This window comes from Chroicocephalus ridibundus, chromosome 6 (assembly GCF_963924245.1).
Source record: "Chroicocephalus ridibundus chromosome 6, bChrRid1.1, whole genome shotgun sequence".
NCBI classification, from domain to species: Eukaryota; Metazoa; Chordata; class Aves; order Charadriiformes; family Laridae; genus Chroicocephalus; species Chroicocephalus ridibundus.
The window spans coordinates 28,849,483-28,876,449 of NC_086289.1; the positions used below are offsets into that span (position 1 = coordinate 28,849,483).

The window sequence follows — 26,967 nt, forward strand, 5'->3', positions numbered from 1 at the left end:
TTGGAGCTTCTGGAGGACTGATGTTCAGGACAGGTCTGGGTTATCTTTGACATTTTAATTTGAAAACTGAAACTAATATTTATGGAAATAGAAAAGCTTTACCTACTTACCATTTGTCAAACCTTATTTAAGCAGGGTAGAAGTTGACAAGTGACAGTAAGTAACCATGTTGCTTGTTTCTGTACGGTATCTGTGGCTATAGAGAGCACTGCTTTCCTGCTCACCTTCCCATTAGTGGTATTGAGGCAGACTAGAGGGGATTTTACTGTGAACTTTCATGTTGGTCATTATAAAGCTGTATGTGCTGTTTAACACTTAACCCCTAACTATATCAACAAGCTTTAAAAATATTTGAGAAGGATAAAGTAGAAAAATATCAGACCAATAGCTCTCATACTTGGGATCTGTTGTGACGCAGGATTGATGCTAGCAGCCGATTCGCCTCTCCACAAATGCCGGTGTGGTTGTTAGCATTGCACCACTGCACAAGCCTGTTGAGCAGCATGGGGTCTTGGCCCAAGATTTCAGCCGCATCAGCTGAGGAGAAAAAGCATCATCAGGAGACATTCAAGATCAGACTTCTCAGTCTTTCTGTCACGTAAATGTGTATGTAGAAGTAGCCAGGACCACAGGACTGAGCTCATTGCTCTTGAAGAGCTGTAACGAAAGTAATGGGCTTTTAAGGGATCTTGGAAGTCTTTACCTGAGGAATGCTAGTTGTGTTAGGGCAACTCTTGGAAGTAAAGAACAAAGTAAGCTGTTCCCATAGACCTGTCATTTATAAGAGACTGTTGAAGCAACGCTTAAAATGAGCAGCTTCATATCTTTGAAAGCAAATATTCTGTTGCTATACTGAAATCTTCATGAGGGCTGTCCCTTTCCCATTTGTTTTCTTGCACTTGCTCTTGGAGCCCTGCACAAGTGTAATTATGGGCTCTTCAGAGACTGTTCTTGCTGTTTCAGTGCTCTCAGTAATGGTGATAATTACGGTTGGTAGCATGCGGGAAGCCAAGCCTTAGTACAGAATTGCAGTGTATCTGTAACTGCGTGTCTCAATTCTTAAGAATTTATATGCTCAACTGTGTATCTTAGGCATCATCAAAACTTCCCCCAGAGTTTGGAGGAGCCTTTTAATTTGCCTTCCCCTGTGTTTCAGGAACCCTATCTCAATACTTGCTAAAAATATTAATCCGTGTGGTTGACATTTGGAAAAAACATCACTAGATAACTCTTCCTAAGTAGAACTATAATGATATACTGTGGTTTAAGGCTTGTTGCCACTAAGGGAGACTACTCCCAAAGCTCTTAGAAGTTCAGCAGCAAAAGGAACTTTACTCATGCTCTCTCAATACTGCATCAGTCAAACACGTGATTCCACATGAATCTAGCTGCAGTTTAATAACACATCTTCGAAGTGCTGTGGGTCAAAAGTGATTTCCTAAGCAAAGGAAAAATGCAGATATAAGGGTGCTGAGAATTGTGAAATGCTCAATTTTAACCAAGTGTGTTAAACAGGGGTTCTACCCTGAGAACATCCTGGTATATACTGCTTCAGTAATTTGTTAGTTGATTCTGTTCAATACTTAAGTCTTCAAAACTCTACATTTTGGTTCAACTGGAATTTTCTTGTGAGTGAAGGGTGCCAGGAGAAAGACAAAGTAGTAACGTGCACAACTTAAGCTGTCTTTTTGTAGGAATTGAGTGCTCACCCTTTTGGCTTTGAGCACAGAGGTGTTTTATTAGCTGCTAAACTGCTGTTTCCACATGTTCCAGTTGATCATGAACTGAGGATATAAATGCACAGCACTTCCCACTGGGCACCAGATGTAGCAACTGAGAGGCAAGAGGTCACAGAACATAGTCACAGGACAGATGCTCACTTTTGGTGTAGAGTTATTCTGTTTGCAAAAATATACTGTGGTTATAAGATTTAATTCAAATTTAGGAGTCTCTTGTACTTATTTGTAATTCAGGGGTTTTCTTGTTGATGTCATTTTGATCATCTTGAGTCCTGTCCCATGCCTGGCCCCCACCCCTCGATGCTGGACCAGAGCAGATAAGCATGAAATTCATATTGCGTGTTCTGAAGAAGGAAAGATGTGGGAAGTGTACTTTGCCTAAGAAGGGCTATAAAGGGTCTGTGGGCTTTTTCCAATCTTTTTCTGCTTTTCCAGTCTTTTAAAATAGTTCCAGACGTGAAAGAAGGGAACCAGGCAGATCCCTGTTCCTTTGGAAGCAAATTCAGAAAGGGGAATAATGTGGGGAAAAGTCTGCATGGTTTTAAGATACTGAGAAGTTTTTCTCTTGGAGCTTTGCTGAAGCAAAGACTTGAGGAAGAACATCTGGAAGGGAAGGGATAGGTTTGGCTTATAGGGTCACCACCCTGCTCCTGTTTCTTTAACTGTCCTTTTCTGTGCATTGCATTTGTTTAGAGGTATTCTGGTAAGTGTCAAATAGACCGTGCACCAGAAGGTCTGTGTCAATAAACCACGTGATTACTCTGGATATTTTACAGGAACTGTAAGTCAACCTATACTCTTTCTATTTTGGGCAAGGACAGACTCTTCCTTTTTTTTCTTTGTCTAGTACACTAAGGAATAATCCACATGTAAAAATACCAAAAGGAATCTGGGAGCTTCTAGCCTAGTTGAACATGTTTGTTTTGAGATAAGAGTTACTTATCATTGCACAACCACATGCGTATTACCTCCCATAACAGAAAGGCTTTTGTTTCTAGGTCAGATGTTACATGTTAGTCTGAGGAGATCATGGTAATCCAATTTAGTACCGAAAGCTGTAAGAGGGTGGTGAATGGAACCAGTTGAAGAGGGTTGTTCAAAGGAGGTGTGTGGACCCAATTTGACAGGGGCTTCCTGATATCTATCAGCAATAGAGCTCTTTGAGATAAAACCATTTAGTTATTCTTAAAAGGAACAGGAGGACCTTTTAACTTACAAAATGCCAAATTTGAATAAATTGTGTGTGTGACTGAACTTTCAGTTGAGCTGAAAGTCCTTTGGCTGTTGAAGTGCACAAATTCTTCTGCTCCTCTGAAGCACAACAGTGGAAAAACCAGGAGTTAATGTTAACATCACTTTAGTGTAATGAAGCTGACAGATCTGACTGCAGTGTTCTATAGGTAGAAAGAAACCTACCTATTCCTAGTCTGTAGGCCTCAGCATGCCCAGTGATTGTCAGAGTAATGATTTTATACTAGATAATGCAATGAACTTATTTAGTGTGGACTTCTTACTAGACCTGTATTCTAAGAGTTTCAGGCTGAGTTAATTAATGGTAATGTTAGCTCATGGGTAAACAGGATAAAAAGTAGTTAAAGGTGGGGGAATTGTGTGCTTACAGGAAGGAATGGGTAAACATTGAATAATCTTTTACAACTTTTTCTACTCTACGCTTTCATATCCGTATTGTTTCAGATGCAGAAGTTGTAGCATTTTGTGCCAAATTCTGGCTTCATACTAGGGCTGGTAAATAGCATTGAGTAAAAAAAAAAATACGTAATTTAGTGTTTGATAACTTAGATCTGTGTTATTATGTCTCAATTTTAAAAGCTAAGTGGTCTCCCCCCTCACAATTTAGGTATAACTTCAGCTAAATGACCTTCTAATAACTTCCTTCAAAGCCTGAGAGGAAAAAGAGGCTAAGTTTCTGTATATCTTGCAACGTCCGTTTCCTACCATGGTGAAATATAAGTGAAAGCAGCTTTTTCCTGGACTGGAATCAGTGCAAATTAATATGAGTGCTAGATCTAAATTTTATATCATGCATATTCATTTGAAAAATGATGCAAGCAGCTGTCGTATCAAGGGGGTGTCTGCAGTGGTGTAAATGATTACAGCATGGAGTGTAGGAGAGTATGGGTTTTTTTCCCTTCCATATAACTAATGAATTTGTGATTTGTAATTGTTCCACACCAGCTGTCAGTTCCCATCACAAAATGGTAATAACTTTTTTTATTATTCTGTTTTTGACCTATTTCTTATTGTTATTGCACATCATGGTGGTCTGTAATGAGTAGTGCTCTAGAGCAGCTGCTCTAGTGTTATGAAAGATTTAGAACACTTATCATTTAAAAAAATGAACCCCACAACACTTGTTTTGTTTTATACTCTGGTAAGAAGCTAGATAAGTCCAAGGATAAATTCAGATATTATAGCAGATCTTAACGTGATTCGGACATTTTGCTTGTTTCTCAAAATGCAATCACATGCACAGAGTGATATTGTTGCCTTTGTATATCCACCTCTGTAAAACTGAATGAAGTGCAATCCCATATTTCAACATGTGAAGTAAATTCAACATTTGAGCCATACCAGCAAGGTAAATGTGGCAACATGTAGAGAGAGACTGGGGTGCCTGATAGGGACTCATTTCTCCTGCCCCTCTCCACCCCAGCTCCCTTTGATCCTTTTATACTCTCCAGTTCTTCTATTAATTTGCTTTCCTGTGATTTTTAGCACTGTAAATCCTTAGCCTAACTCTTTTCCATCATGCTCATGCCTTGTTGATATATCTCTGGTGGAAAACATCTTCCTTTTAGGCCTTTGCCTTTTCTCACTGACTGCTCTCAGATTCTTCCTTTTGCTTTTTCTCATCTACCTCTGAGGCTGGCTGGGTCAGCATGGAAGGCTTGCAGCCTCTGGCCAGCATCTCTGTTGGAACCTCTCCAGATTGAGTGGAATTAGGTTAGCAAAACACTTAGTCTGTAGTCTCTTTGCAGATCCGTTTTCTTGCGGGGGGAGGGGATGAGGGGGGTGCATGGTTGTCATCAGTAAACATTAGTAATTCCCTACCTTGACCATCTGTTAACATCCGTAGTGTTCCAAGAAGTTTAAACTGCACAGGAGGCATCTCTGACCTTAGAAGTGCCTGAATCCGATCTGCCACACCTTCCTCCAGCATTTGAACCTTGTTAACAACTAGAAAATAGGAAAAAAAGGTGTTCATGTGGAGCTCAGTAACTAGACAAACATCTGAAAATATAGATATGACATAACTTGTTCTGAATTTTATGCTCTATATTGCTCTTAGCAAAAGATACAACTTGTTAGAGCACTCTGAAATGAAGTCAGGATTACCCAACTGTTTAAACTTATCTTTTGAGCTAAAAACTTCCTATGAAGTGTTGTTATGATTTTGATTACTTTTGATCTCAGCCTTGCCTGTAATGAATTACATAAAAAAGGATAAACACAGCATTGTTGTTTCTCTTCCTTTTTCTAGTTGTAATAGATTATCCATCCACCCACCCACTCACATGAGCAAGCCTTTCCTATGCTTGCTGGTCTTAACTGAACTAGGTGGCAGAAGTGACTTACATAACCATATTTCTTGAGAATTAATTTTCTTTTTGTATTTGAGCTCACTTAATCCCCTCTTGTTCATGCCTTTGTTTCTATGCATTCCTCTCCTAATTCTTGCACCTCTGCTCCAGTCATTAGTGCAGTAATCCCTGGTAACAATCAGAAGCTTGTCTCTTGGCTTGGAAAGAGTCCTAATGCTGCTTGACTGTGCTACAAAAAGTTGCTTTCTCCAGAGCAATTTTCTTCCCATCTTCTGCATACCTTTTTTTGAGGCAGTGGGATGTGACGGGACAGTGAAATAGGGAGAAACCTGTTCTATTTCTTCCTCTGTTGGGCAAATTGAGAAGCAGACACTTAAGTAGCTTGCTCTTAATGTCCTTGTTTTTCAGTGGCATAGACAGATTCCGTTCGCTAAAGCATAATAAAACTTTTTTCAAATTCTTTTATAACCACCTGTTCTCTTTTAAGATCACTGCTTTATTTGAAGACTTCCCCTGTGCCCATTTGCAAGTGTTGGCCTATATTTAATTAATTTTTATTTTATGATTTGGATTTGCACTCATTCTTTTTTTTTTTTTTTCCCCAGGTATCAGACTGTATTGTTGAAAGTGATACAGTTTGTATTTCTGGAAGTAATGTATTATTATGAGGGAATGCCTTACAGCTTCCATATTCTGATATTTTTATGAATTGATGAGGAAAAGCACAGTGTAGGAATAGAATTTAAAGTGCTATGTATTGCCTACGCACTTAGAAAGATCTAAAATAGTTTGTAATAGACTAGAGCAGGACAGATAACCAAAATACACTGTATTGATACATGGATATTTTATAATTCAGAGTTGAGCCTTTTAAAGTACAGCTGTAAAGAACACTAAGATCTGCTGGTGCTATGCGTAGCAGGCAGTGATATAGGGGTGAAGTTGGACATTGCAGCCATGTTTTTCTGGAGTTTTAGATCCTATAATCTTTGCAAGATCAGGATGTTTATTGCTTTGTTAAGGCACTCCCAAGGTATGCCTGGGCTTGGCATTGCAAAAGGTGGGCCTTGGTATTCATTGAGGAAGGGGTTCTGTTGTGACTTAGAATGTGATCACCTCTGCTTCTTGTCAAGGGAAACTACGTCAAAACTGCTATCTTTCAAATGAGATTAATTGGTATCTTTGCTGGTTGCAATCATTAAATCCTGTTGTACATATTGCAGGAGTGAAGTTAATGAGAACTAAGCATGGTACGCTCCTAGGCTTATAGAAAAAAATCCACCTTTTCATTCTAATAAAGATAGTTACGTTTTGCCTAGTAAGTTACTCTCCTAATTTCAGCGGGTTGGCTGTCCATGATTTTTCATGATTCTGTGATCATCTTCTAATATCTCTGTTAGGCTGTAACTGATGTAAGGTAGCTGGCATGAATGGTTGAAATATTACATGTTCTATTAGTACCAAAAAGCAATTTGCACAGCCTCTGCTGATGTGGATGGTGGTGGAAAATCTCTTCACAGAGAAATAAAATATACCTAGAAGCAGTGAGGGGCTTATGATGTGAAATGTTTATTAAAATAGTGAATAGACAGACATGGCTGGCTATTATGATCCAGAGAGCATGATAATACTGTAAGTCAAACTATAAATAAATTACTTGCAAGCATATCGAAACTAAGTTGAAAGAAATAGGTGAAGTTCTGAAGAGAGCTATCTGCAAGAAGAAATGAGGGAGTATCAGGCTTTAAAAGGAAGTAGTGGAGGCTAAGTAGCAACTAGTATATTCTGGGCTCTCACTTGTTCAAAGCAACGATATGTATAAAACTGTTAAGCCAAGCATACTTGCTAGCTTACATAATAAAATTGGCAGACAACTTCGAGTTCGTTTATTTTCAGAAAGTAATGTTGGTGTCGTGCTCTTCTCTGGAGTACTGTATAGCAGTGTAAGGACCGTGTTGCAGGGTGCTGTAGTGTTGAGTCTCTAGCAAAGCATTTTTGGCCTGAAATGCACTTTCACATGGAAGCAGTAAATTTGAGATGAGAAGCAGTGCAATTTTCTGAAACGTATTAACAAAAGATCACGAGTAGAATTATAGAATAGGTTGGCTTGGAAGGGACCTTTAAAGGCTGTCTAGTCCAACCTCCTGCAATGGGCAGGAACACCTTCCACTAGATCAGGTTGCTCAGAGCCCCGTCCAACCTGACCTTGAATGTTTCCAGGAATGGGGCATCTACCACCTCTCTGGGCAACCTGTTCCGGTGTTTCACCACCCTCATTGCAAAAAATGTCTTCCTTCTATCTAGTCTAAATCCTACCCTCTTTTAGTTTAAAACCATTACCCCTTTTCCTATTGCAACAGGGCCTTCTAAAAAGTCTGTCCCCATCTTCCTTGTATGCCCCTTTTAAGTGTTGTAGCTCTTAAGTGTGTTACAAAGGATGAATTTGCAATGAATATTGGCTTTATAGAAGAGGAACAGATTTATGAAATCCCTACCAGCTGTGATGTGATAGCTCCACCACATACTGTGTATTTTAAGCTTAAAACTCTGTTCTGTGTTTTTGTCTTGAACTGCTGTATGCTGTTAATATGAAAACATTCCAGCAGCTGGCAATGAGATCACACTTTATTATATTTAGACCTTTTATGTAGATTAGAAGTCCTGATGAATTATTCAAATGTATATGTCTCTGCAGGAGGAAAAAAAAAGGTCAATTGCCCCTCAGAATACAAGGAACTGGTGACTTAGAGCTGCATAGATCTCCATTAAATCACCCATCTTTACAAAGAATCACAGTAAGTCAATCGTCTTCAAACTCTGTACCTGGTATAGCGAGGTTTCGAAGTGCACTGAGTGCAGCATGTTGAACAGAGACGTCCCCACTCTCTACGTGTTTCTCCAAAAGATCCAGAAGCTGATGTATGACTCCCACTTGTACCATTCGTACACAGTTGCCATCTGAAGAAAGAGGCAAAACGAAGCAGGTGAGAGAGATAAGAAGCACAATGATAGAAATTAATCATGCAGATTGAGAATTGAGGGAGTCTTTGCTGTGACTGTTCTCATGTCTTGATAAGATTGAGACTGTAGCTTTTGCATTGTTTTTTACAGCCTTCAGCTCTCTAGAGATAAGTGGGGATCAGCCACCTGTGAACTGATGCTGAGACATCCTCTAGTAAAGCTTAGCTTGAGAGCACTTTTTACAGACAGTCACTGTCAAATTCAAACCCACATGTTCTCCAGTCAATTTCTTCCTCAATGCTGCTTTATTTTTCCACTATATGTGTGGTGGAATACTGGTGACACTTGCCATTTCTCCACAGGATATCTTCACTACTACAATTTTGGTATTCTACTGATTTAAGAGGCTATTGTGAGACCAGGGATCTTGTCCAGCAATGGGGAGTCTGATTACTAGTTTTGTACTACTCTTACTCCTTGTATTCAATCAAATAATTTGTCGTTAATTATTAAAAGAATCAGGCCTAGGTTTTTCTTACTTGTTTTGAGAAACCCGCTTTCTGAAACAAGAAGTCTAATTGTGTTACACTCATATGAAGAAAGGAAAATATGAGTTGAACTAGAGAGGTCTGATCTGTTTAATGCTGGTGAAAGCAGATTTGTACATTCCAAAGAACTACCATTTTGCCCAGTATATGCTCTGCAATATTTTGTCAGTGCGTGTCTGACAACTCTGCAGAGGTGACAGCCCTTTTGGTATCAGAAGCTACTTAGCTCACCTTGATAGAAGCACAAGAAAGTGTTTCTCCTAAAGAGCAAAAGGAAAGCCTGCATATTATGGTTTGCGTCATTCCTGAAGGAGTAGTTTTGAAGATGCCATTTGGCAAATATTTTTCTGTATTTTATTTTACGCAGTTTATTATACATGGAGAAGCATATTCCTGACACCAGTCAGCATTTCCTTATTGCTGTGCTGTTACCATGTGAATGCTGTTTGTTAAAACATGTCAAAAGAGTGTGAATGCTATATAGGAAAACCACATTTTCACCTGGGGTAAACAATTATCATTGGAACTATGCAGACTTCGTACAAATAAAGAATCTAGCCAAAAGTAACTTTAGGTGCTTCTCATGGTACTAACTGCATACCTAAGACGTACAAACTTCTAATTTTTGTGTATATACCACTTAAAAATGCTCTAGTCACTTAAACACCTTTGCTGGTTTGAATGTTATTTCTACAGCAAAGTAGTAGAAACTCCTCCATGTCATCTTTTGAACCAATGCTTACTATTTCTTTAATCTCTTAGCATTTCAGCTAGTAGCATATTTTCCCCCTGTATTACTACATTTGTTAAATAAGAGTTTGTCAAACACTTATAAAATGTAAGTGGATATTTTCATGAGAATTGTCAGTCTGTGAAATAGTTTGAATTCTAGTCATGCAAAAATCTTTTGATATCAATTTATGCATACATTCTCTAAAGCTGATGTTTTTGCTTGTGATTCTTCAAATGTTCTCTTGCCTGGTCCTAATCTTTGGAGATCAGGAAAATTGCCCAGTCCTCTTTGGGGAATAGGTTCTCTGGAAACAGACCATTTCTTTTTGATCTGACAAAATTCTACAGGCGAAATACTTTGATCTTCGTATAGACTAACCTTAATTGAACTTAATTTCTCTCCTCCCCCCACCTTTCAAACAAAAGAATGGCAGAGCATTTTTTTCTCTTGTAGTGAAGTGCGAATAGGGAGAACCCATTAGTGGTTGCCTTGCTTTGATTGTCATAGAGCTCCAAATTGGTTCTCTCTCCTATGGATTTTTGCTTGGATAGCAGCAGAACCTTCAATTTAATGGCTCGTAGTTAAAGTCTGATAGGAACAGCCACTTTCATAGCTGCAAAAGCTGTCTGTCATCTTTTCATTGCCTCAGAAGTCATTTGATGCTGAGACCAGATTTCCATAGAATGTTTTTTTCCTCTTAGATTAAAGGCTGTGCATACATCAGTGGCACATACTGGGGCCTGAAAGGGATTATTCACTTTTTCCACATCTAATGGGGTTGTAGGGAAAATGGAGGGAGAAGAGCGAGTGACAAAGCAAGCCATTCAGCTGAATAAATTGAAGATAGCCAGTTTAAAGGCACTGAGGGCATTTCTGTAGCCTTTGTAGAACCGTGATGCACAATGGCTGATTCAGAGCAAGGTATAAGACAAGGGAGAAAGGGAGTCTAGAAAGGATGTGGGGGGAGGTGGAGAGGTATGTGCATGATAGCTTGCTTTAAAAAAAAAAAACAACACAAAAAACCTAAAACAGATGAGACTGACTAGCTAAACAGACAGATGTGAGGGCATCTTGTATGATAATTAATCACATATTAATGCAGAAAGTTGAACAATGTTGAAGAAGCTCCTTTTTGTTAACAGAACTTGAACCCAGTGCGGTAGCTATCAATGAGAAAGGACAGAAAACATGGTGGGTTATCTTCTGCTGACTGATTCAGCACAGCATGCCTTCCAGGAGTCTGTTTATAAGAGCCTTTCTGTATTTTTCTCTGCATAGTACTAAGGCTCGTTGCTTTCTGTAATAGGAAAGTGTGAAAGATAAAATGGCTTATCTTGAGACTTATTTTTTTCCCCCTGATGCGTCTGAGTAACCCTCCCTTCCTAAAAGTGATTTAAAACCTAAAATGTCGATAACCATATATTACTTTTTATATTTGTGACAAATGTATTTGCCATGAAACACTTCCAGAGTCTCCCCTCTAATAATGTGTGATTTAGGCAAAAAAATAAAAGGTGCAAAAGCTTGCATACCTGACTACCCCGTTTTTCACAATTGTGTCCCTCAAACTACTTCAGTATCATTAGCATCTGTGACTTAAAGGTATGCACTTCTTCAGTCTGCAGAAAAGTAAGAATGTTAATGTTTTGGAGCCAGGGAGCAATGAAATCTAATAGTATTGCTCTTCTCTCCACTCAAAAGCAGTGGCTTTCCATCTTTGAAGGACACTGAATAGCCAGCCTTACCATTTTTTGTAAAATTAGCAATAGCCTCTGCTCCTGTCTCTGTAGCTGCATGTATTTGGATATGATGAAATACCAATATTCTGGGAGGTGATGCCACATCCTTTAGCAAAAAAATTGTGCATGTACTTATCTGTTGCATGATAAATAGAGAGAACATCTCATGTCTGTGTATAATTATCCCTGAAGTGAACTGTTCTGTCTGACTTTGGGGAGATTCAAATCAATGATGAGTGTTAAAGATTGTTGTGATGGTGAATAATTTAAGACCTTTAAATTGTTGATTGCTTTGTGTTTGGGATTGTGGGATGCAGTGTAGGTGTCCAGTTCTTAATGTTTTATTCTTTAATCGGTTGCCCGAAATACAACATAGCAGGCCCAACTAAACTAAATTGCTGTTAGATCTTTAGCCTTTTTGTGGTGTTCCTGCAACCAGCTTAAAGACTTAGTGAAAAATCTAGGTCAGCAGTGCATGTAGTCTGTTCCTAATAGATACATGCAGAACTTGCATTACAAGAAAAGTTCTTATATTTCACTTGTTAATCCAAATGATTGAATTATCTACACAGATTTTGAATAGTCAATGAGGAAACAAGAGTGGTTCAATACCATGTGAACTTAATCTGATGATTAGCTTTCAATTTTAAACTGACTCCTAGGCCAGCTTTGCAAGTAAAGTTATAGAAGCAGGGTGCGAACTGACAACCCGAGGTACAGCTACAATGGCCTGAAGTTCCTGTGCTTCTGTCTATGTTCTGTGCAGGAGCAGTCACAGTGGTACTAGATGACTTGAGGCAGTGTATGTACGTAGAATCATAGAATGTGCTTGAAGGGGAAGCATGGCAGTGCAAGCAATAGACTCCTAGAGAAAGTGCGGTGTCTTAGAAGAATTCCCCTAAGGGTTATGAAACAGGTTGCAGGTGTGTCCCTGTTAAGGAAATGAAAGTGACAGCGCAGATGGCAACTCCTTTGCTAAGGGGACTTTTTGATGTTGTTTCTTTATGTATCTGGACTGTCAGTATTCCCATTTTTACCTCCAAGAAGCAGAGAGACAATGAGATCTGATGCAGCCTTCACAATGCATGTATCTTCAGCTTGTGAACTACCCTGGAGCCTCAGCAGGATCTCAGACAGCACCTCTTGCACGCCCGCCTCCACCAACTGCACTTTCAGAGCATCTGTAGAGATCACAGTTGAAGCGTTTCAAAGCAGGAAGCTAAATCCAGTCTTTTTTCAGGTACAGACACCTTTTTCGGTTTTGTTCATAACAGGCATTCTGGTGCTAGGATGACACCAAGGCAGAATGAGCAAATCTTTTGCATTGATCTTTTGACGTTTCTTGTGTTGCCAGTCATGAGTTTTCATTTCTTTAAAGTCTGTATCAGGTATGTAGATATTTTCAGCAGATTCTTGTCGGTGCTTATTCCCACTGAAGGGATTGCTGGTTCCATTAGTAGGAACCCATGGCAAACTCTAAACCCAGAGCGTAAGCTAAGTACCAGTACACCTTCTCCCCTCATTCCCCCAAGCTGAAAGGAGTCTTACCATTTTCTGCAAGCGCTTGCAGGACCTCAAAGACAATTTCTAGCCTCTCATGGTTCTCTGCTCTTCTCAGTTGTTTCACCAGCTGTTCAGCAACCTTTGTCTTGCTTAGAGCTTCCTTAGCTGTATCTGTGTATACGATAAAGTCATGATTTTAAATGGATTTTTTTATCTGATTAAATGTTAAAAGCATATCTCCCTATAATCTGAAGTGATTAGACACTACTTTGTTTTTGAATACTTTTTCTGCTTTTGTAGTTGCTTCTGTTCCTTTCGACAGCACCGAGACAGCAAAACTCTACCCCTTCTCCCTCCCCACTTCTTTCTTTTAACACTATTTTTGTGTAATTCCTGTAGCTATGACCTTATAATAGCTGCCAAATTAATCCTGGCTTAATTCCACCGGCTCTTATAAATCCATCTGTAGTATGATTATTTAATGTATCAAATTGGCACATTCCAGTTTGCTGTAGTAGTATATTTTCTGCCTTGATTAGATGGTTCTAGTCTTGCTGGAATCCTAAACATCTACAAGATGGATGTTAACAAAGATCAATTTTATTTATTTTTTTTTTTTAAAGCTTGCTGCTGTCTGACATAAAACACATTTGAATGGAATATGGTATTAAGTAATATAAGAGATCTGTAAAGGACAGAGCTCACTAGAGGATGATGCGACAGTGTGATACCATACCCCCTTCCCTGCCTCTCCTGCTAAATGCAAGAAGCAGTAGACCAAATTGTAGTCAGACCATACACAAAGTGTGGTAATATTTTTCTACTTGGTCTTTTTCTTCTATCACTACTTACGACTCGTGTAAAGAAGGACAGTTTTATTTTAAATCAGTGTAAATGGCTTTGGTTTGAAAATTATGTAAATGAAAAGGAAAGCTGTTTCATTAAGGTATATAAACTTAATTATTAAATAGAAATAAATTTTTAATAAATAAGTATTTAATGTATCATATCTGAAGTAGTTGAAACTGTACATTTACCACATGAAGTTACGGCCTCCATACCTTTTTCTGGATCAAAACCTGTCTATTAAATGTTAATTGTTTTAATATAGTATGAGCAATTGCTGGTACTCCAGGAAAGAGTAGTTACTTCTCTAACACAGGTACTGTGGCCAGTCCCTGATTAGGTATCAGTAGTGTTTAAAAAACAAGACCCCAAACAAACAAATAAAAACCCCAAATCAGAAACCTCAACCCCCTCAAATAACCCAACAAAACCAAACCCTTACAAAACCTTCCAAAAAACTAAACAAAAAACCCCCATAAACATGTGGGCGTTCTGCATGGACATGGAAAGGCAGTGACAGCATGAAGATGATGTTTTGCTCCAAGATACGAAAACATTTACTTACCAAGTTCTGCAAGATTACATAAGGCCAATAGATCAACATGGACAAGTGGTTCACTCTCTGCATAATCGGTTAATATTCGGACTAGTGATGTGATTACTCCTACCTTCACCAGGTCTTCTTGAAGATTCCCTGGGAATAGTAAGCATAGAAGTTAAAGGAGATTAAATTGGGACCAATTAAATCAGTAAAAAGGATCCAACTGAGGTACTTTGCCAAAAAATAATCTGGTTGTTTCTCACAATGTTAGAATTTGTACAGCTTTGGTGCTGTGGGTTCAGGCTAATTAGGTGTTTGGGAAATGCTAGTTCAGGACAGTTTTGCTAGACCTCCTGGCTCTACTTTGACTTGAAGAATTAAGCCACTGTAAGAACCTATATGGACAATTGCACAAGCATATCTACTACTGGTGCAGCTTCTAAAGCAAGTTCTGGTGGACTGTATCTCTTGATATGTTTCTGAAAATTGAATGAGGAATAGCCAGCCTTTTGGCTTATTTCTCTCAGGGAATTGGAGTCTCAGCCTTATTATCCTATGGCTTCTTTTGTTCTGAAGGGCAGGTAGATGGAAGGGACTGGAAACCCAAGATAAAACATAGTCTAGTGACAACTCCGCTTTCAGGGATCAACAGTGTTCTGACTTGCATAGCAAATGTCCATATACCTGCTTTTTGCATGTTAGAATAATGATTTGTTTGTTTGTTTCTTAAAAAATTCTTTGTAAAACAAGACAATTTACCAGTACCTGGGCTATTATAGGATACTGAGAGACAGACTGCTTTAAAGTTCATCTAGGGGAATCATCGTCTTCCATTTTTTTTGAATGTTAGTTGTTCAGCATGCAGCTTGAATTCAAGGTATCTTTGGAATTTTTATAGGCTGAGTAATGTTCTCAAGCAGGTGTAAATTCATGTGACTTAAGGAAAGTCAAAAAAGTACAGTAAGTAAAAAAATTAATTTGGTCCTGGTTCTAGTATACTAACTACAGTTGTCTCCATCCGCATGCAGAATTGCCCAGGAAAACACTGATAACTGTTTTCTTTCTTTTTGTAGTTTGTCTTGTAATGAATGAAAGCTTAATATCGAAAATGATTTTGAGAATGCCAACTATGAAATACAAGTGATGGTTGCTTAGCAGTACAGTGACACCGCTTTTACAGCAGTGTCTTGCTTAGAGCTAGACTGCAACTTGGGTGACAGCATGTATGACAGATACCAGAAAGTGTCTGGGTGCTATTGTAGCATATACAATTGTAATTCAATCAGGGAATCACTGAAATTAATTTTTCTATGAGGTATTTATTGCTGTGTTAGTAATAGAAATTATTAAAAGTCAGTCATCTTGTCAAATCTGTGCTGGGCCTGTGTTCTCGGAGAAGCGAAGCAGATTTGCAGTATGGCCATATGCTGTAGTAGTGCTGCTGTATAGTAGTTGTATCAGCCTTGCATGTAGCCCTATGGGGAAGGGTTTTTTTACACTATGAGGTGGTATTCCTTGGCAAATACATTCTAATTTGCAGGGGGCTAGTAGAATCTATACCAGGTACCTATCATGCTTGGCTTTCATAGGAACAGCGCAGGGAGGCAAACCCATAGCTTTCTGGATAAAGCTACACAGGTTCACACTAGAAAGATAAGAGAGGGTAGGTGGAAGGCAGAGGGAAATGGATACAAGATACTGGGTTAAAACTTCCATATTATCTCCTGTATGCAATAAATATTTAATTTGTGAGACCTGCAGACAAGCTAGTGTACTGGCTTTATGGAAAAATCTGTAGCACAAAGATCTGTATGCAAGGAATGGTCCTCAGAGAAGACCATTTCTTACATAGATAGGTATCTCAGTATTTTTTATTTTTTAGAGTATGTTTTTTCTGATGCAGTTCTTAAATATTTGCTTTGCTTTATAGATGCTGTTAGTACTTTGGAAGAAGAGAAAGCGATTCAGTATTTGAGCCCAAAGCAGTTCTGCAAAATTAAGATATGTATGAGGCTCTGCTACTCTTGTAGTTGCAGCTGCAGTTCTGACAAAGATGTGTCACCTTGAAGTCAAAAACATAGGGGGAAGCCCAGAGTTTAGGAGGTGTTTGGGATGCATTCAGCCTGGTGTCTGTGAGCTATGTGAATTGTGTATCTAACTGGAGGCTGAAGTGCGTTGTGTGCTCAGGTTTCATAAAAAAATTATTATGAGTTACAGGTTACAGTGCTTTATGAAATAATGCTTTACAGCTAGGGAAAATAGCATTCTCTCAAGTCAATACTTACGATTATCATAGCAGATACGGCCAATAGCCCTCCCAGCATGAAGCAACATTTCTTGGTCTGTGCTCTCCAGCAGAGGTATCAAAGTTGGAACTAAATCTGCTTCAATACATGGCTTCTTCATTTCCTCTGTGTGGGTAAAGGAGAGGGACTTGTGGTAGTTTTGGGGTTTTTTTTCCATGTTTAAATAAAACAATTGCAAGTGCAAGACCAATAGCTGGTAGCCATGAAACAAAACAAGAGTGGAAACATACAGCTAATGTGCTGTAATATGCCTTGTAGTAACACTTTGGTACAACATACCATTTTTGGCTATCTCTGAAAGCACCTGGGCTGCTTTCACTGCGCATCGTGGATTGCCCTTCAGGATTTTTGCCAAAGTTAGGAAGATCCCACTCTCTTTAAGTAGGCTGAAGGATCTCTGCTCTGTAATGATAAGAATGTTAACAATATATGCAGTTGGTTTGCAACTCATTATTTACATGTTGCTTTGTTTCCTAGAGTTCTGAGTGGATATCTGTGGGATTCAAGGTTCTGATTTAACAAGGCACTTAAAGGCTGTCTCAGCCTTAAATATATAGGAACAGTCATCTGCTTGAATTGCAGCAAGTGTAGTCCAGCTGATTATTCTGCTTCGTGCTGAATTGAAGCTCAAGCAGCAAAGCAAAGAGGAAAGCAGTTTCATCTTCTCTGACTGTAAAAGGATGCTTGCGTAAGGCATGGGAAGTTAGGGATTAAGATTCTGTTCCTGAGGTATGGCCTAGCAATTAACTTTGTAGGTAGGCACAACATCTTTTATTAGACTAGCAATTAGAACCATCAATTCCCTTTTTTGTGTCAAAAATACAGCTAATTGTCGTTAAGGTAGTAAGTTGTCGTCTGCCAGGAGATTCAAATAAATGCAGGTCTTCTCAGGAGGATGTGCAGAGACCTTAAAGACTTTCTTATAAGGAGACTGAGATACTTCTGAAATTCCTGACCTGATAGGATCACCTCCAGTTTAATCCTAGGAGTTTGCTTTGTAGTAAATAGAATGTTAAATTTGGAATGTCTCTGCAGCTTCAGGTGCTTTAGTGACAAGTAGCTTCATCTGGTCACAGGTAGATTTGTGAGTATATGAAGGAAAACAACAAAACAGGCTGAGGACAGCTATAGTTCCAGCAGCAATCACTTCTTGTACTACGCATTATCACAATGGATGAAAACCTCTAGTGAGTGCTTTTGGATTGTGCAAATGGTTAAAAAGTGATCTGGAGCGATACTTAGCTATCTTCAGTAAGAGCCAGGAGAATCCCATTCAGACTTTCAAGGATCTGGTCTTCTTCAGCTTCTATGTGATCTCCACAGAGGCCAAGGTACTCCAGGTGCTGACTCAGGGTTTCTAGAAAGAATGGGATGGAAAAATGTGGTGAGCCAGTATGGAAAACATTTTCAGTTCTTTCTGGTATTTCTTTTCAGTAACAATGGCTGACCATAAGATCATCTCCTGAAGGGTCCAGATCTAAATATGCTCATCAAATAACTCATTTAATCCAAAGGCATGAGGGCAAAGGCTTGGTCCACTTCTCAGACAGTGCATAGCTCTTGGGCAGGCATAAATATGCAGAGATAAATTCTATCTGGGAAAAAAAAATAACATATAATAATTGTGTGCAAGTATATAATACTTGCAGTTCAACTAGCTGTATATCTACTCTGATAGTGGCCCAAGTCACACAGGATGATAAAATTTTTCTGCACCTCTCTACAGTCGGTTTCAATTTTGAGTACTCCACATAATCCAAAACCTCTTTACCATTCTGCTATTTTTAGATAGTTTATGAATATATTGAATGACATAGGTTCCAGCAAAGGTAACCTCTAATAATTATGGCTCTTTATTGTGAAAACAATCTTTATTCTGCCCTTCAGACTTCATGAGATAACCTTCTCTCATATCCTGAGATAGCCTAAATAATAAACCTTATTGAAAGGTTTGTAGAAATCGAAATGCATTGTTAACAGTATCTCCTTTATTCACCTTCTTGCCAGCTCCTTAAAAATATGTTTAAAGAGAGAGAAACTGAGTATTACTTTCCTCCACCAGGATTCTCATAGACTCTCCTTAATCACGTCTGTGTTTAGTAATTCTCTGCTTTACTATAATCCTACAATTTCCTTATGCAGAGATCAGATTTCTGTGATTTCCCGCATTCCTTGCAACTGTTTTTGTAAACTCATGCCACTCTTGCTGCTTTCCACCCAGGTAATCCTGTAGTTGATTTAAATGGCATTCTGCATGTCATAGCTAATGATCTGACAATTCATTTTTTTAATTCCGTATGAACTCTGGGGAATAACATCCAGTCCTCACAACTGGCTACCATTTATTTTATTGGCTTGTTCTAAATCAATCTTCTGCCCTTTTAATCTAAAGGTTCCTTCACCTACTTCCTGAAAACAAAAAGACCTAAAGTGGCTGAAATGAATGTAAGAAATGGAAAACTGATGGCTGAAGGGGATAATCTATAGTAGAATATAATGTAAGGAGAGTATTACAGTATTATTAAGTAAGAATATAATGTCAGCCTGGAGAAGAGAAGGCTCCGAGGAGACCATATAGCAGCCTTCCAGTACCTAAAGGGGGCCTACAGGAAGGATGCGGAGGGACTCTTTGTCAGGGAGTGTAATGACAGGACCACGGGGTAATGGCCTCAAACTGAAAGAAGGTAGATTTAGATTGGCTATCAGGATGAAATTCTTTACTGTGAGGGTGGTGAGACACTGGAACAGGTTGCCCAGAGGAGCTGTGGATGCCCCATCCCTGGAAGTGTTCATGGCCAGGCTGGATGGGGCTTGGAGCAACCTGGTCTGGTGGGAGGTGTCCCTGCCCATGGTAGGGGGGTTGGAACTAGATGATCTTTAAGGTCCCTTCCAACCCGAACTGTTCTATGATTCTATGTTACCAAATCTATAGTAAAATAGCATTTCTATTTCACAAACTATTTAATTGAAAAAGATGAGTCGTGAGTCTTGACCTAGAAATTCTTCAGCTGAGATGCTGAAGATAATGCATAATTTATTTTTGTTGTTTGTTGGATTCACTATTTTCTCTTTCCTTAATACGTCCGTTAGTTAATGGGAGATTTTTTTTTTAAATTTGAATGCATTAATTTCATGCATACAGGAATTTACTTCAGAAGAACCAGAAGTGTCTTGAGCTCTTTTGAAGAGAGGATTAGTTAAAGGGAGGGGAAGTAGAACATCATTAAAGGCTGTTACTGTCCTTTGAGAAGAAAAATTCTTTGGCTTAAATAATTAAAAGCAATTATTTTAGAACAGCGACAATTTTGGTTTTGTGCTTTAAACAACATACCATCTTTAGAAAAATGTCTGGATTCATCAGGTTAAAAACCTATATGGGGAAGCTTCAATATTTTTTATTCAGAGTAAGAAACTGAGGCTGCATGTATTGATGTCTCTTGGAAAGTCTTTGTAGTTGAAAGTAACTATGGCCTCTTCAAAATTACGTGCTAAGGGCAACACAGGCATAAAGTTGATAGGAGATCAATGTATTTCTAAAAAATAGATGACTTTGAATTTGTTGCCTTCTTTATTAATGAAAAGAGGCTGAAAACTTCTGGAATAGATAGATGTACAAGGATGATTTCCTTTTACCTGCTTAAAAAAGTTAACATTAATCTCTGGTTTCCATTTCTGTCCAGTCCTCCTGCCACAATTTGCTGAATGAATAATTTTGTATGAAAGAATTACCTGTAGAATTCAATTTTCTTAGGGGGAAAAAAAAAATCACCTGAGCAACCTGACAGTCGAATAAGCTTTGATCTTAAACTAGATCTAGTGGGAGTGGGCAGAAGGTTACAACGGCTGATAGAGCAACCTGAAATAAATTAGGAGCCTATGAGAATGAATTATTTACTGAACTTTATGACTTCATTCTTATCAAGATCCAAAATGTGTTGGCATGAGGTAATGCATTTGATTATTTTTTTTTCAGTACTCTATCCTCTAATTAGAGCAATAGTCATATTTGCAGCTACATTTCTAATGAAGTTAGGACATACAGAAAGATGAAAAGGCAACTGGATCTCTTTAAGTTGGAGGAGGTTGTTTTACAAATAGCAGGGAACAGTCTACATTACTGGTCACTCATTAGGTTGGGATAGTGGTAATTAGAAATCCAGGTGCTTTGTTATTTCTCCAGGGAATAGATCAGTAGAATAACACCATATGCATGACGACAAAGTCCTTGAAAAATATCCCTCTGGTTACAGTCTGTAGTGTTGTGAAATTATTGCTATAAGCAGCAGAATCGACCAAGTAACTGACTAAAGACTATTTTTATAAAAGTCTCGCAGAAGGCAGTATTTAACTGTAACACTCTTAAAATACTGAATACTTTTCTCAGATGCTCAGAATTTTATCATGTATGTTATTTATAAAAATGTGATTAATTTAAACAACATGGGACTGATTCCTTAATACTCGTTGTCTTTAAGTCCATGCTTCTGAAGTGGGATTGAAGCGGACACTCTAAGACCCGGTTATTTTTGTGGGGAGGCAATAATTAACAGCACGCGTACACGTTGTGACTAAAAGTGTCCAGAAAAGGGTATTTCTGTTTTGTAGAAAATTCTGGGTTGTTGACACTTTGTTTCATCCCATGCTGAAACAGAATGTTGACATGGTGGAATTTGAGGCAAAACAGAACAATTTGTTTTGGTGTTTTGGTTTTTTTTTTTTTGCAAATGTAGTTCTTCCCCCGGAGGGGGATGCTGCCTGGCGTGCTGGCCCGCTGCCCACCTGGCTGGTAGGCAAGCTGGAAAGAAGCCAGCCAGGCTCGCCAGCTGCTGGGGCAGCGGGGGAGTGCCTGCCCACCTGGCTTCTGAGGAGGGTTTTAGCGGAATAAACATGTTCTCAAGGAATGTTTTTCTTTCTCTTGAATCAGCATTTTTGTCAGAATATTGTTGATCAGCTTTAGTAAATTGCTGTAGAAGCAGGGGAAGCAGACTCAGGCTCTAGTCTGGAAAGTCTAATGGTACTTTCTCACTGATTACCTGCAGGGTCTGAATTTAGAAATCTCTGGAGATTGACGTACAAAAGGCTTTTTTCCTGAGCTTGAAGGGCTAGATTATTAAGTCACGCATAAATCTGCGTATAAGCTACTGAATAGAGACATAGGAAGCAGACTTCTGCAGTGGGAGTTGGTTTTTGATCATCCTAATGAGAGCAGAAACAATAATGCAGAAAACATGCTGCACCACAGAGATTTCATCTGGCTTCTGCAGTGGGGAAAGAGCCAGGAGGCATGAGCTCTTTGGACCCCTTGGACCATTGCTGTGTCAGTTCCCAGCACAAGTTTTGACCTATAGAGCCCTCAGGGAGTGAGGAAGAAGGTATCCCACACATCTTTCTTTCAGTGACTGATTGTGCCCCTCCCTAAAATGGCAATGCCTTACCTGATTTGGTTTTTGTCATTTTATAGCCTTTCACGTGTGTAGGAACTATTTTTTATTTTTTTTCTTACAATACTAAATGCTGCATTTGGTATAATTTATTACTATTCTGATCCTGAGCAGTGTGAAATCAGTATGATCCAATTTGAGGGCTTTGAAACAATTTACGCCAGCTAAATGCCTGGCCTTGTGTGTCTACTGCTGCTTCTTCCTTCCGTAATTTCACATACTAAATTGATTCTTCTGCTGTTTACTTTTAGTGTACTTTAGAAAATTCCTCCATGGACTGTTACTATTATTATTATTATTCAAAGCTGAAAAACAAGTTAATGTGTTTTTCCAGAACATAAAGATATGGTAATGGTTTACAGTAGAGGTCCATTCAGCTCAGTGTAATGTCTCAGGTAATAGATGATGAAAGAACATTAAAAGAAGACAGTACGTATCTGTTCCCTGCTATGTTTTCTCAACTTTTAGTAATCAACTCCTATGGGATTTTCTTTGCTGGAAGCTTCGTCTTGTTTAATTGCACCTGAATTCATGAAAGTATTTATTTTGATCTTGTTTGTAATTTAGCTTCCAGAATGTAGACTGGTGATGAGCTCAACAAAGAGAGAGAGAGAGAGAAAATAATTCATTCTTATTTTCTCCTGTTGAAATCTGGCCTTCTCTTGGCTCTAGTTTTCTGGAAACATACTGTATCACCAGGGCAGGGAACACAAGTCTCCGTTAAATACATAATGTGTTACAGCTGAGGGATAAGAGTCCATGTTGATAAACTGCTGGAGTTCTGCAGGTCGAGTTAGCTGGAAGGCATAAGAAGAGTCCTGAAGAAACTAAAATTTCAAGTCATAATACCGTAAAATAGCTGTTGGATCTGTCTAGCAATTTAATAATAAAAAAAAATAAAAATGAAGTGTTGACCTGCAATCTTACTCACGTAGCTGCCTGCAAAATAATGTAGCTCTAAGTCTCTGTTTTCTCACAGTATTTTTAACGCTTTTCCCTGAAATAATAAAACTAATTCCTGTTCCATGGCATCTCCCATATAAACCTATGGTAACAAATGAGCCTGCATGCCAAGTAAAAGAGTCAGTAATAGTTGTAGAAGCAAAGCTCCAGGTCTCCATGTCTGGGAATGTGATATTATATTTATTTCGTAGTTAAATATAAAAAAGTTGTAAATCTAGAAGGGCTGGGGGTGTGTGTGTTAGGAGCAAGTAAAGTCTATAAGATCAAATGCTTATGTTCTTGCTGCCCATTAATGGTGCAGCTATATGATTATAGCAGGTTTGCTGTAACCAAGGGAAGCAAAAGCTGCGTCTTTTGACTTTGGTGTCCCTATCAGGGAAGGGAGGAGAAAGGTGTAATTCAATGTGAGGAAAGGTTTTTGAATTTCTTCAGTGGTGAATTATTATATTCCATCTCTAGAAAGGCATGCAACTGTCTTGAGACTGGGCTGACATATTCTTTACAATAGAGCTATCTTATCTCACTGCATGAAGAGAAGTATTGGAGGAACACATCCTCCATCTCTTCAGACTTTCAAACCCATGGCAAGAAAATTGTCCTATAAATCAGATAAGCTATTATCTATGTCTCCATGAAAAGCCACTTACAGCCATGTTAAAAGATATGGTTTGTGTCTTTGTCACTGCACTGAAGGGTGATGAGATGCAGGAGAAAAATCATTAGATTAAAAAGGAGCTGGGGAGAGAATTTAAAACCAATATCCTAAGGATGACAGGGATATAATTATGAACAACTCTTCACCTGGCTTTTTTTTTTTTACTCTTGTTTCTCTACACAGTGTTTTAGATTACTCATGTCTATTCTGTAGCTGTAAAGAATTCACAATAAAAGTTAATTTTGAGGTTTCCTTTGACTAAGGTTTTTAAAACTTTTCTGCATGGAAGTTGCTTGACAGAAAGTGTGGACAAAAAATGAATTCTGCTTTGTGGACACATCTGCTTTATTAAAATTAGAAAAGCAGGAAGAAATACTTTGAAACTTTTTTGAAAGCTTGAGACGGGATTTTAATTTGCAGTTCTCTTGGTGGATGTTCACTGGAATGTCCTTGGTCTAATTAAACTGAACTGAGCTTAAGCCTTGATCCAGTATGTATGGTAGCACGGGATTGAAATCCAAGATGTTGTTTGGAATGGCATCCAACACTACTCCAAATTTGTTCAGCCCTGGGCAGTCCTGTAGTTTACGATCAAGTGGGTGTATATAACCTTTGTATCTTCCTTGCCCCTGCATCCCTCAGCAACCCTCTTCAAAGAGGAAAGGGGTAGAAATGGATGGTTAGTAGAGGTAGTCCTAGAAGGCTGGAGCCATGTCATTATCTGGGAATTGAAATCTCTCCTTCTGCCCACTATCAGACTCTGAAAAGAGCCATATTTTCCCCAATATTCTTTTTTCCTTGTCTAGACTATTGGTAAATATTCTCAATGTTAATGGCCAAATGCATACAGTTTCTAAGCATGCTTTAAAAATACGTGTGGCAATAACTGGAAAACAGAGGAAAGCCCACTGTGTTTTGTCCACAAAAACTAACCTTTGCCCATTGCTTTTGCAGCATTTTTGGATTGTGTTGACCCATCCTGAACTCTTTAGAGCATTGTTCAGTGCCTGTAATCCTGTGGGATGCACCTTTGAACATTTTACTACTCAAAGAGCATGAGAATGTGGCGGGGTTTTAAGGAGATTTTTATTGTTTAGCCTGAGCTGCAAGTTGAAAGGATGATGAAAACAGGAATTTAAGCCTGACTGTCTAGTACTTACATAAATGTTCTCTATTAATCGCAAGGATTTAAAAAAAAAAACTTTCTATAATCCACATCTAAAATTCTCTTAATTGTCATAGATCAGCCAGGACAGCCACAAATGCTCTTTCTCTGACATGTTGTCATGGGTGGCATTAATTTTTTTCAGAAAATGGTTAAAAACAAGGTAAAGAATAATAGTAACCACCTACCAGTAAAGCAGAAAAAGAAAATAGATATAGAACATAAATGGTCAGCATCTGGTTGCTATGGGTGGATACTGAGAGAATTTTCAGTGCCTGAACACCGCTGTTAGACAGAAGAGCATGGCAAAGGGGATGGGGAGCTGAAGGTATTGGAGTTTACGATGGTGTTGGTATGTCTACAATACGTGCATTAGCTGGCCTTGGACTATTCCTTACTCTCTCAGCTGTTGATCACCACTGCTCAGCCTTTATTTCTGTAGGGTTTCCTACCATTTCTCTGATGTTTGGCCTGCAGTTTGGCTAGAAAGCTGAGTTCTCCTGTGGCCTTTGATGCCAGGCTTGTTTCCAGGCTTGTTTAGAGCGGGTATCAGAGAACAGATGTGTGACCAGAGTGGTTTGTGTATGAGCAAGGGTCTTACTAACAGTGTGACTGCCCTGAGTGGTGAAAGATAACTTCATTATATGGCTGAGAGATTTAAGAAGAAGGGAGTGTGCTGATGCAGCAAGGGGTTTTAATTGATAACACTTATCCTTGGAGAACCCGTGCATAGTTTTAACTTGAGCAAAACATAAGTGAGTGAAGAACTTGAAAATGTAAACAGTTAAAGAAGAGTAGAAATGTTGTATTATTTGGGTGGGAATTACGTGGTTGAAGCTTAGAGTTTCACAGTGCAGTGATTGAAGTGCAAAACGGTAAGTCACGAACAAAGACTTTTTTCTTTGTTAACAGTAAGAGACTCTGCTGTGCTTCACCTCATCATAAGATTATATTTGCAGAAAGCTAGTAGAGAAATTCAGGCTCAGAGGAAGAGACCCTGGTAAAAGGGTCATACTGTTATTCCTTGTCGTAACACAAATTGATACATTGTTGCTGGTGAGAAAAATGGCAATTGATTGTGATATGGAGATTGATTTGGAGTGGGAAAACAACTATTTTTTTTTTGCCTATTTATTCTTGGATAATTGAATTCCACCGAAGAGGGAATACAGGAAAGAGTATGTGTGTGTGGAAGGCAAGGGGTAGAAAGCAGATCCTACTGGCCTGTGGCTGATGCTGTGCTCTGTGGAGTCAACAGGAAAGCTGGGTGCAGAACTCTGACGGAGAACAGATAAGAGGAAAAATGTGATTATCCTAGGATAACCTAAAACGGGTCAGTGAGATAAGTCAGAATAAAGCCAGCCGAGTCCAGTCAGGGAGAACATATGTGCTGGTGAGGTGACCTGTAGCATGAAAAGCTGCTTAATCTTATTCTGCTAACCTTACTTCTTTTTTTGAGAGATGGAGAATAGGAATAAAATTCACTTTAGTGTAAAGGAATCAATGTTGTAATCTTGTGTACGACTATGCGCCTTCTTATGTGCCTGATAATTTAACTGTGATAGTGCTTATGGAATAGGCCTGTTTGACATACGTCAGCTTCGCCTGAGCTCCCAGATGCTTTAATTCCTTACTCAAGGGAAGGGGAAAACTAGCTTTCAGGTTTGGAAGTCAGACTTGCAGGAATAGCAACAAATGTACTATGCTCAAAAGCAATGAGTAATGTACTTAAAAATTACTCACTTTCTCCATGAACAACAATTTGTGTTTGGGTCATGTTTTCAAGTTTTTCTTCGTAAATAAGGGGTCAGGGAACTAATGGTTTAAATCAAAGTTCAGCTTTTTCCATAGTTTAGTTCCGAAAGGTGTTGATTTGACCAAGTATTGTGAAACACAGGGGTAAATTGTCAGAGTTGGCAAAGCTACGTGCTGACTACAACAATGTGAGCAGATTAGTAATGGGACAAATTGTGGCAGCTGCATATAAACTGACTGACTTCATTTATGGAAATGAATGAAATCCCTCTGTCTTCCTTGCTCACTGGAGATCTAGTTTGCTGCGTTTGTTATGAATGATGTTGGTCTCCTAAAAGCACCTTTGATCACACAGTTAATATACATCTTAAGTAGATTATCTTTTATATGATGGGCCTGCTACTTGCTCACACTCTATAGTTTTGCAGCACAAAATGAATTAAAGGAGCCCTTTGCTTTCGTCATTATGTTTGTATGGGAAGTAGGCCATAGTCTCAGCCAAATAGCAT

General features: G+C 38.8%; 1 protein-coding gene across 1 annotated transcript in view; it reads right to left on the bottom strand.

Moving 5' to 3' along the window:
* The window catches only part of LOC134517201 (rap1 GTPase-GDP dissociation stimulator 1-like), a 39,331-nt gene that overhangs the window by 5,680 nt on the left and 6,684 nt on the right, over nt 1–26,967 (bottom strand). The window contains exons 3-11 of the mRNA XM_063338470.1: nt 17,723–17,836; nt 16,759–16,881; nt 16,459–16,584; nt 14,198–14,326; nt 12,832–12,957; nt 12,321–12,464; nt 8,126–8,260; nt 4,812–4,937; nt 398–537 (exon numbers count right to left, since the gene is read on the bottom strand). Coding sequence (XP_063194540.1) covers nt 398–537; nt 4,812–4,937; nt 8,126–8,260; nt 12,321–12,464; nt 12,832–12,957; nt 14,198–14,326; nt 16,459–16,584; nt 16,759–16,881; nt 17,723–17,836 — 1,163 coding nt within the window. The remainder of the gene's footprint in view (nt 1–397; nt 538–4,811; nt 4,938–8,125; nt 8,261–12,320; nt 12,465–12,831; nt 12,958–14,197; nt 14,327–16,458; nt 16,585–16,758; nt 16,882–17,722; nt 17,837–26,967) is intronic.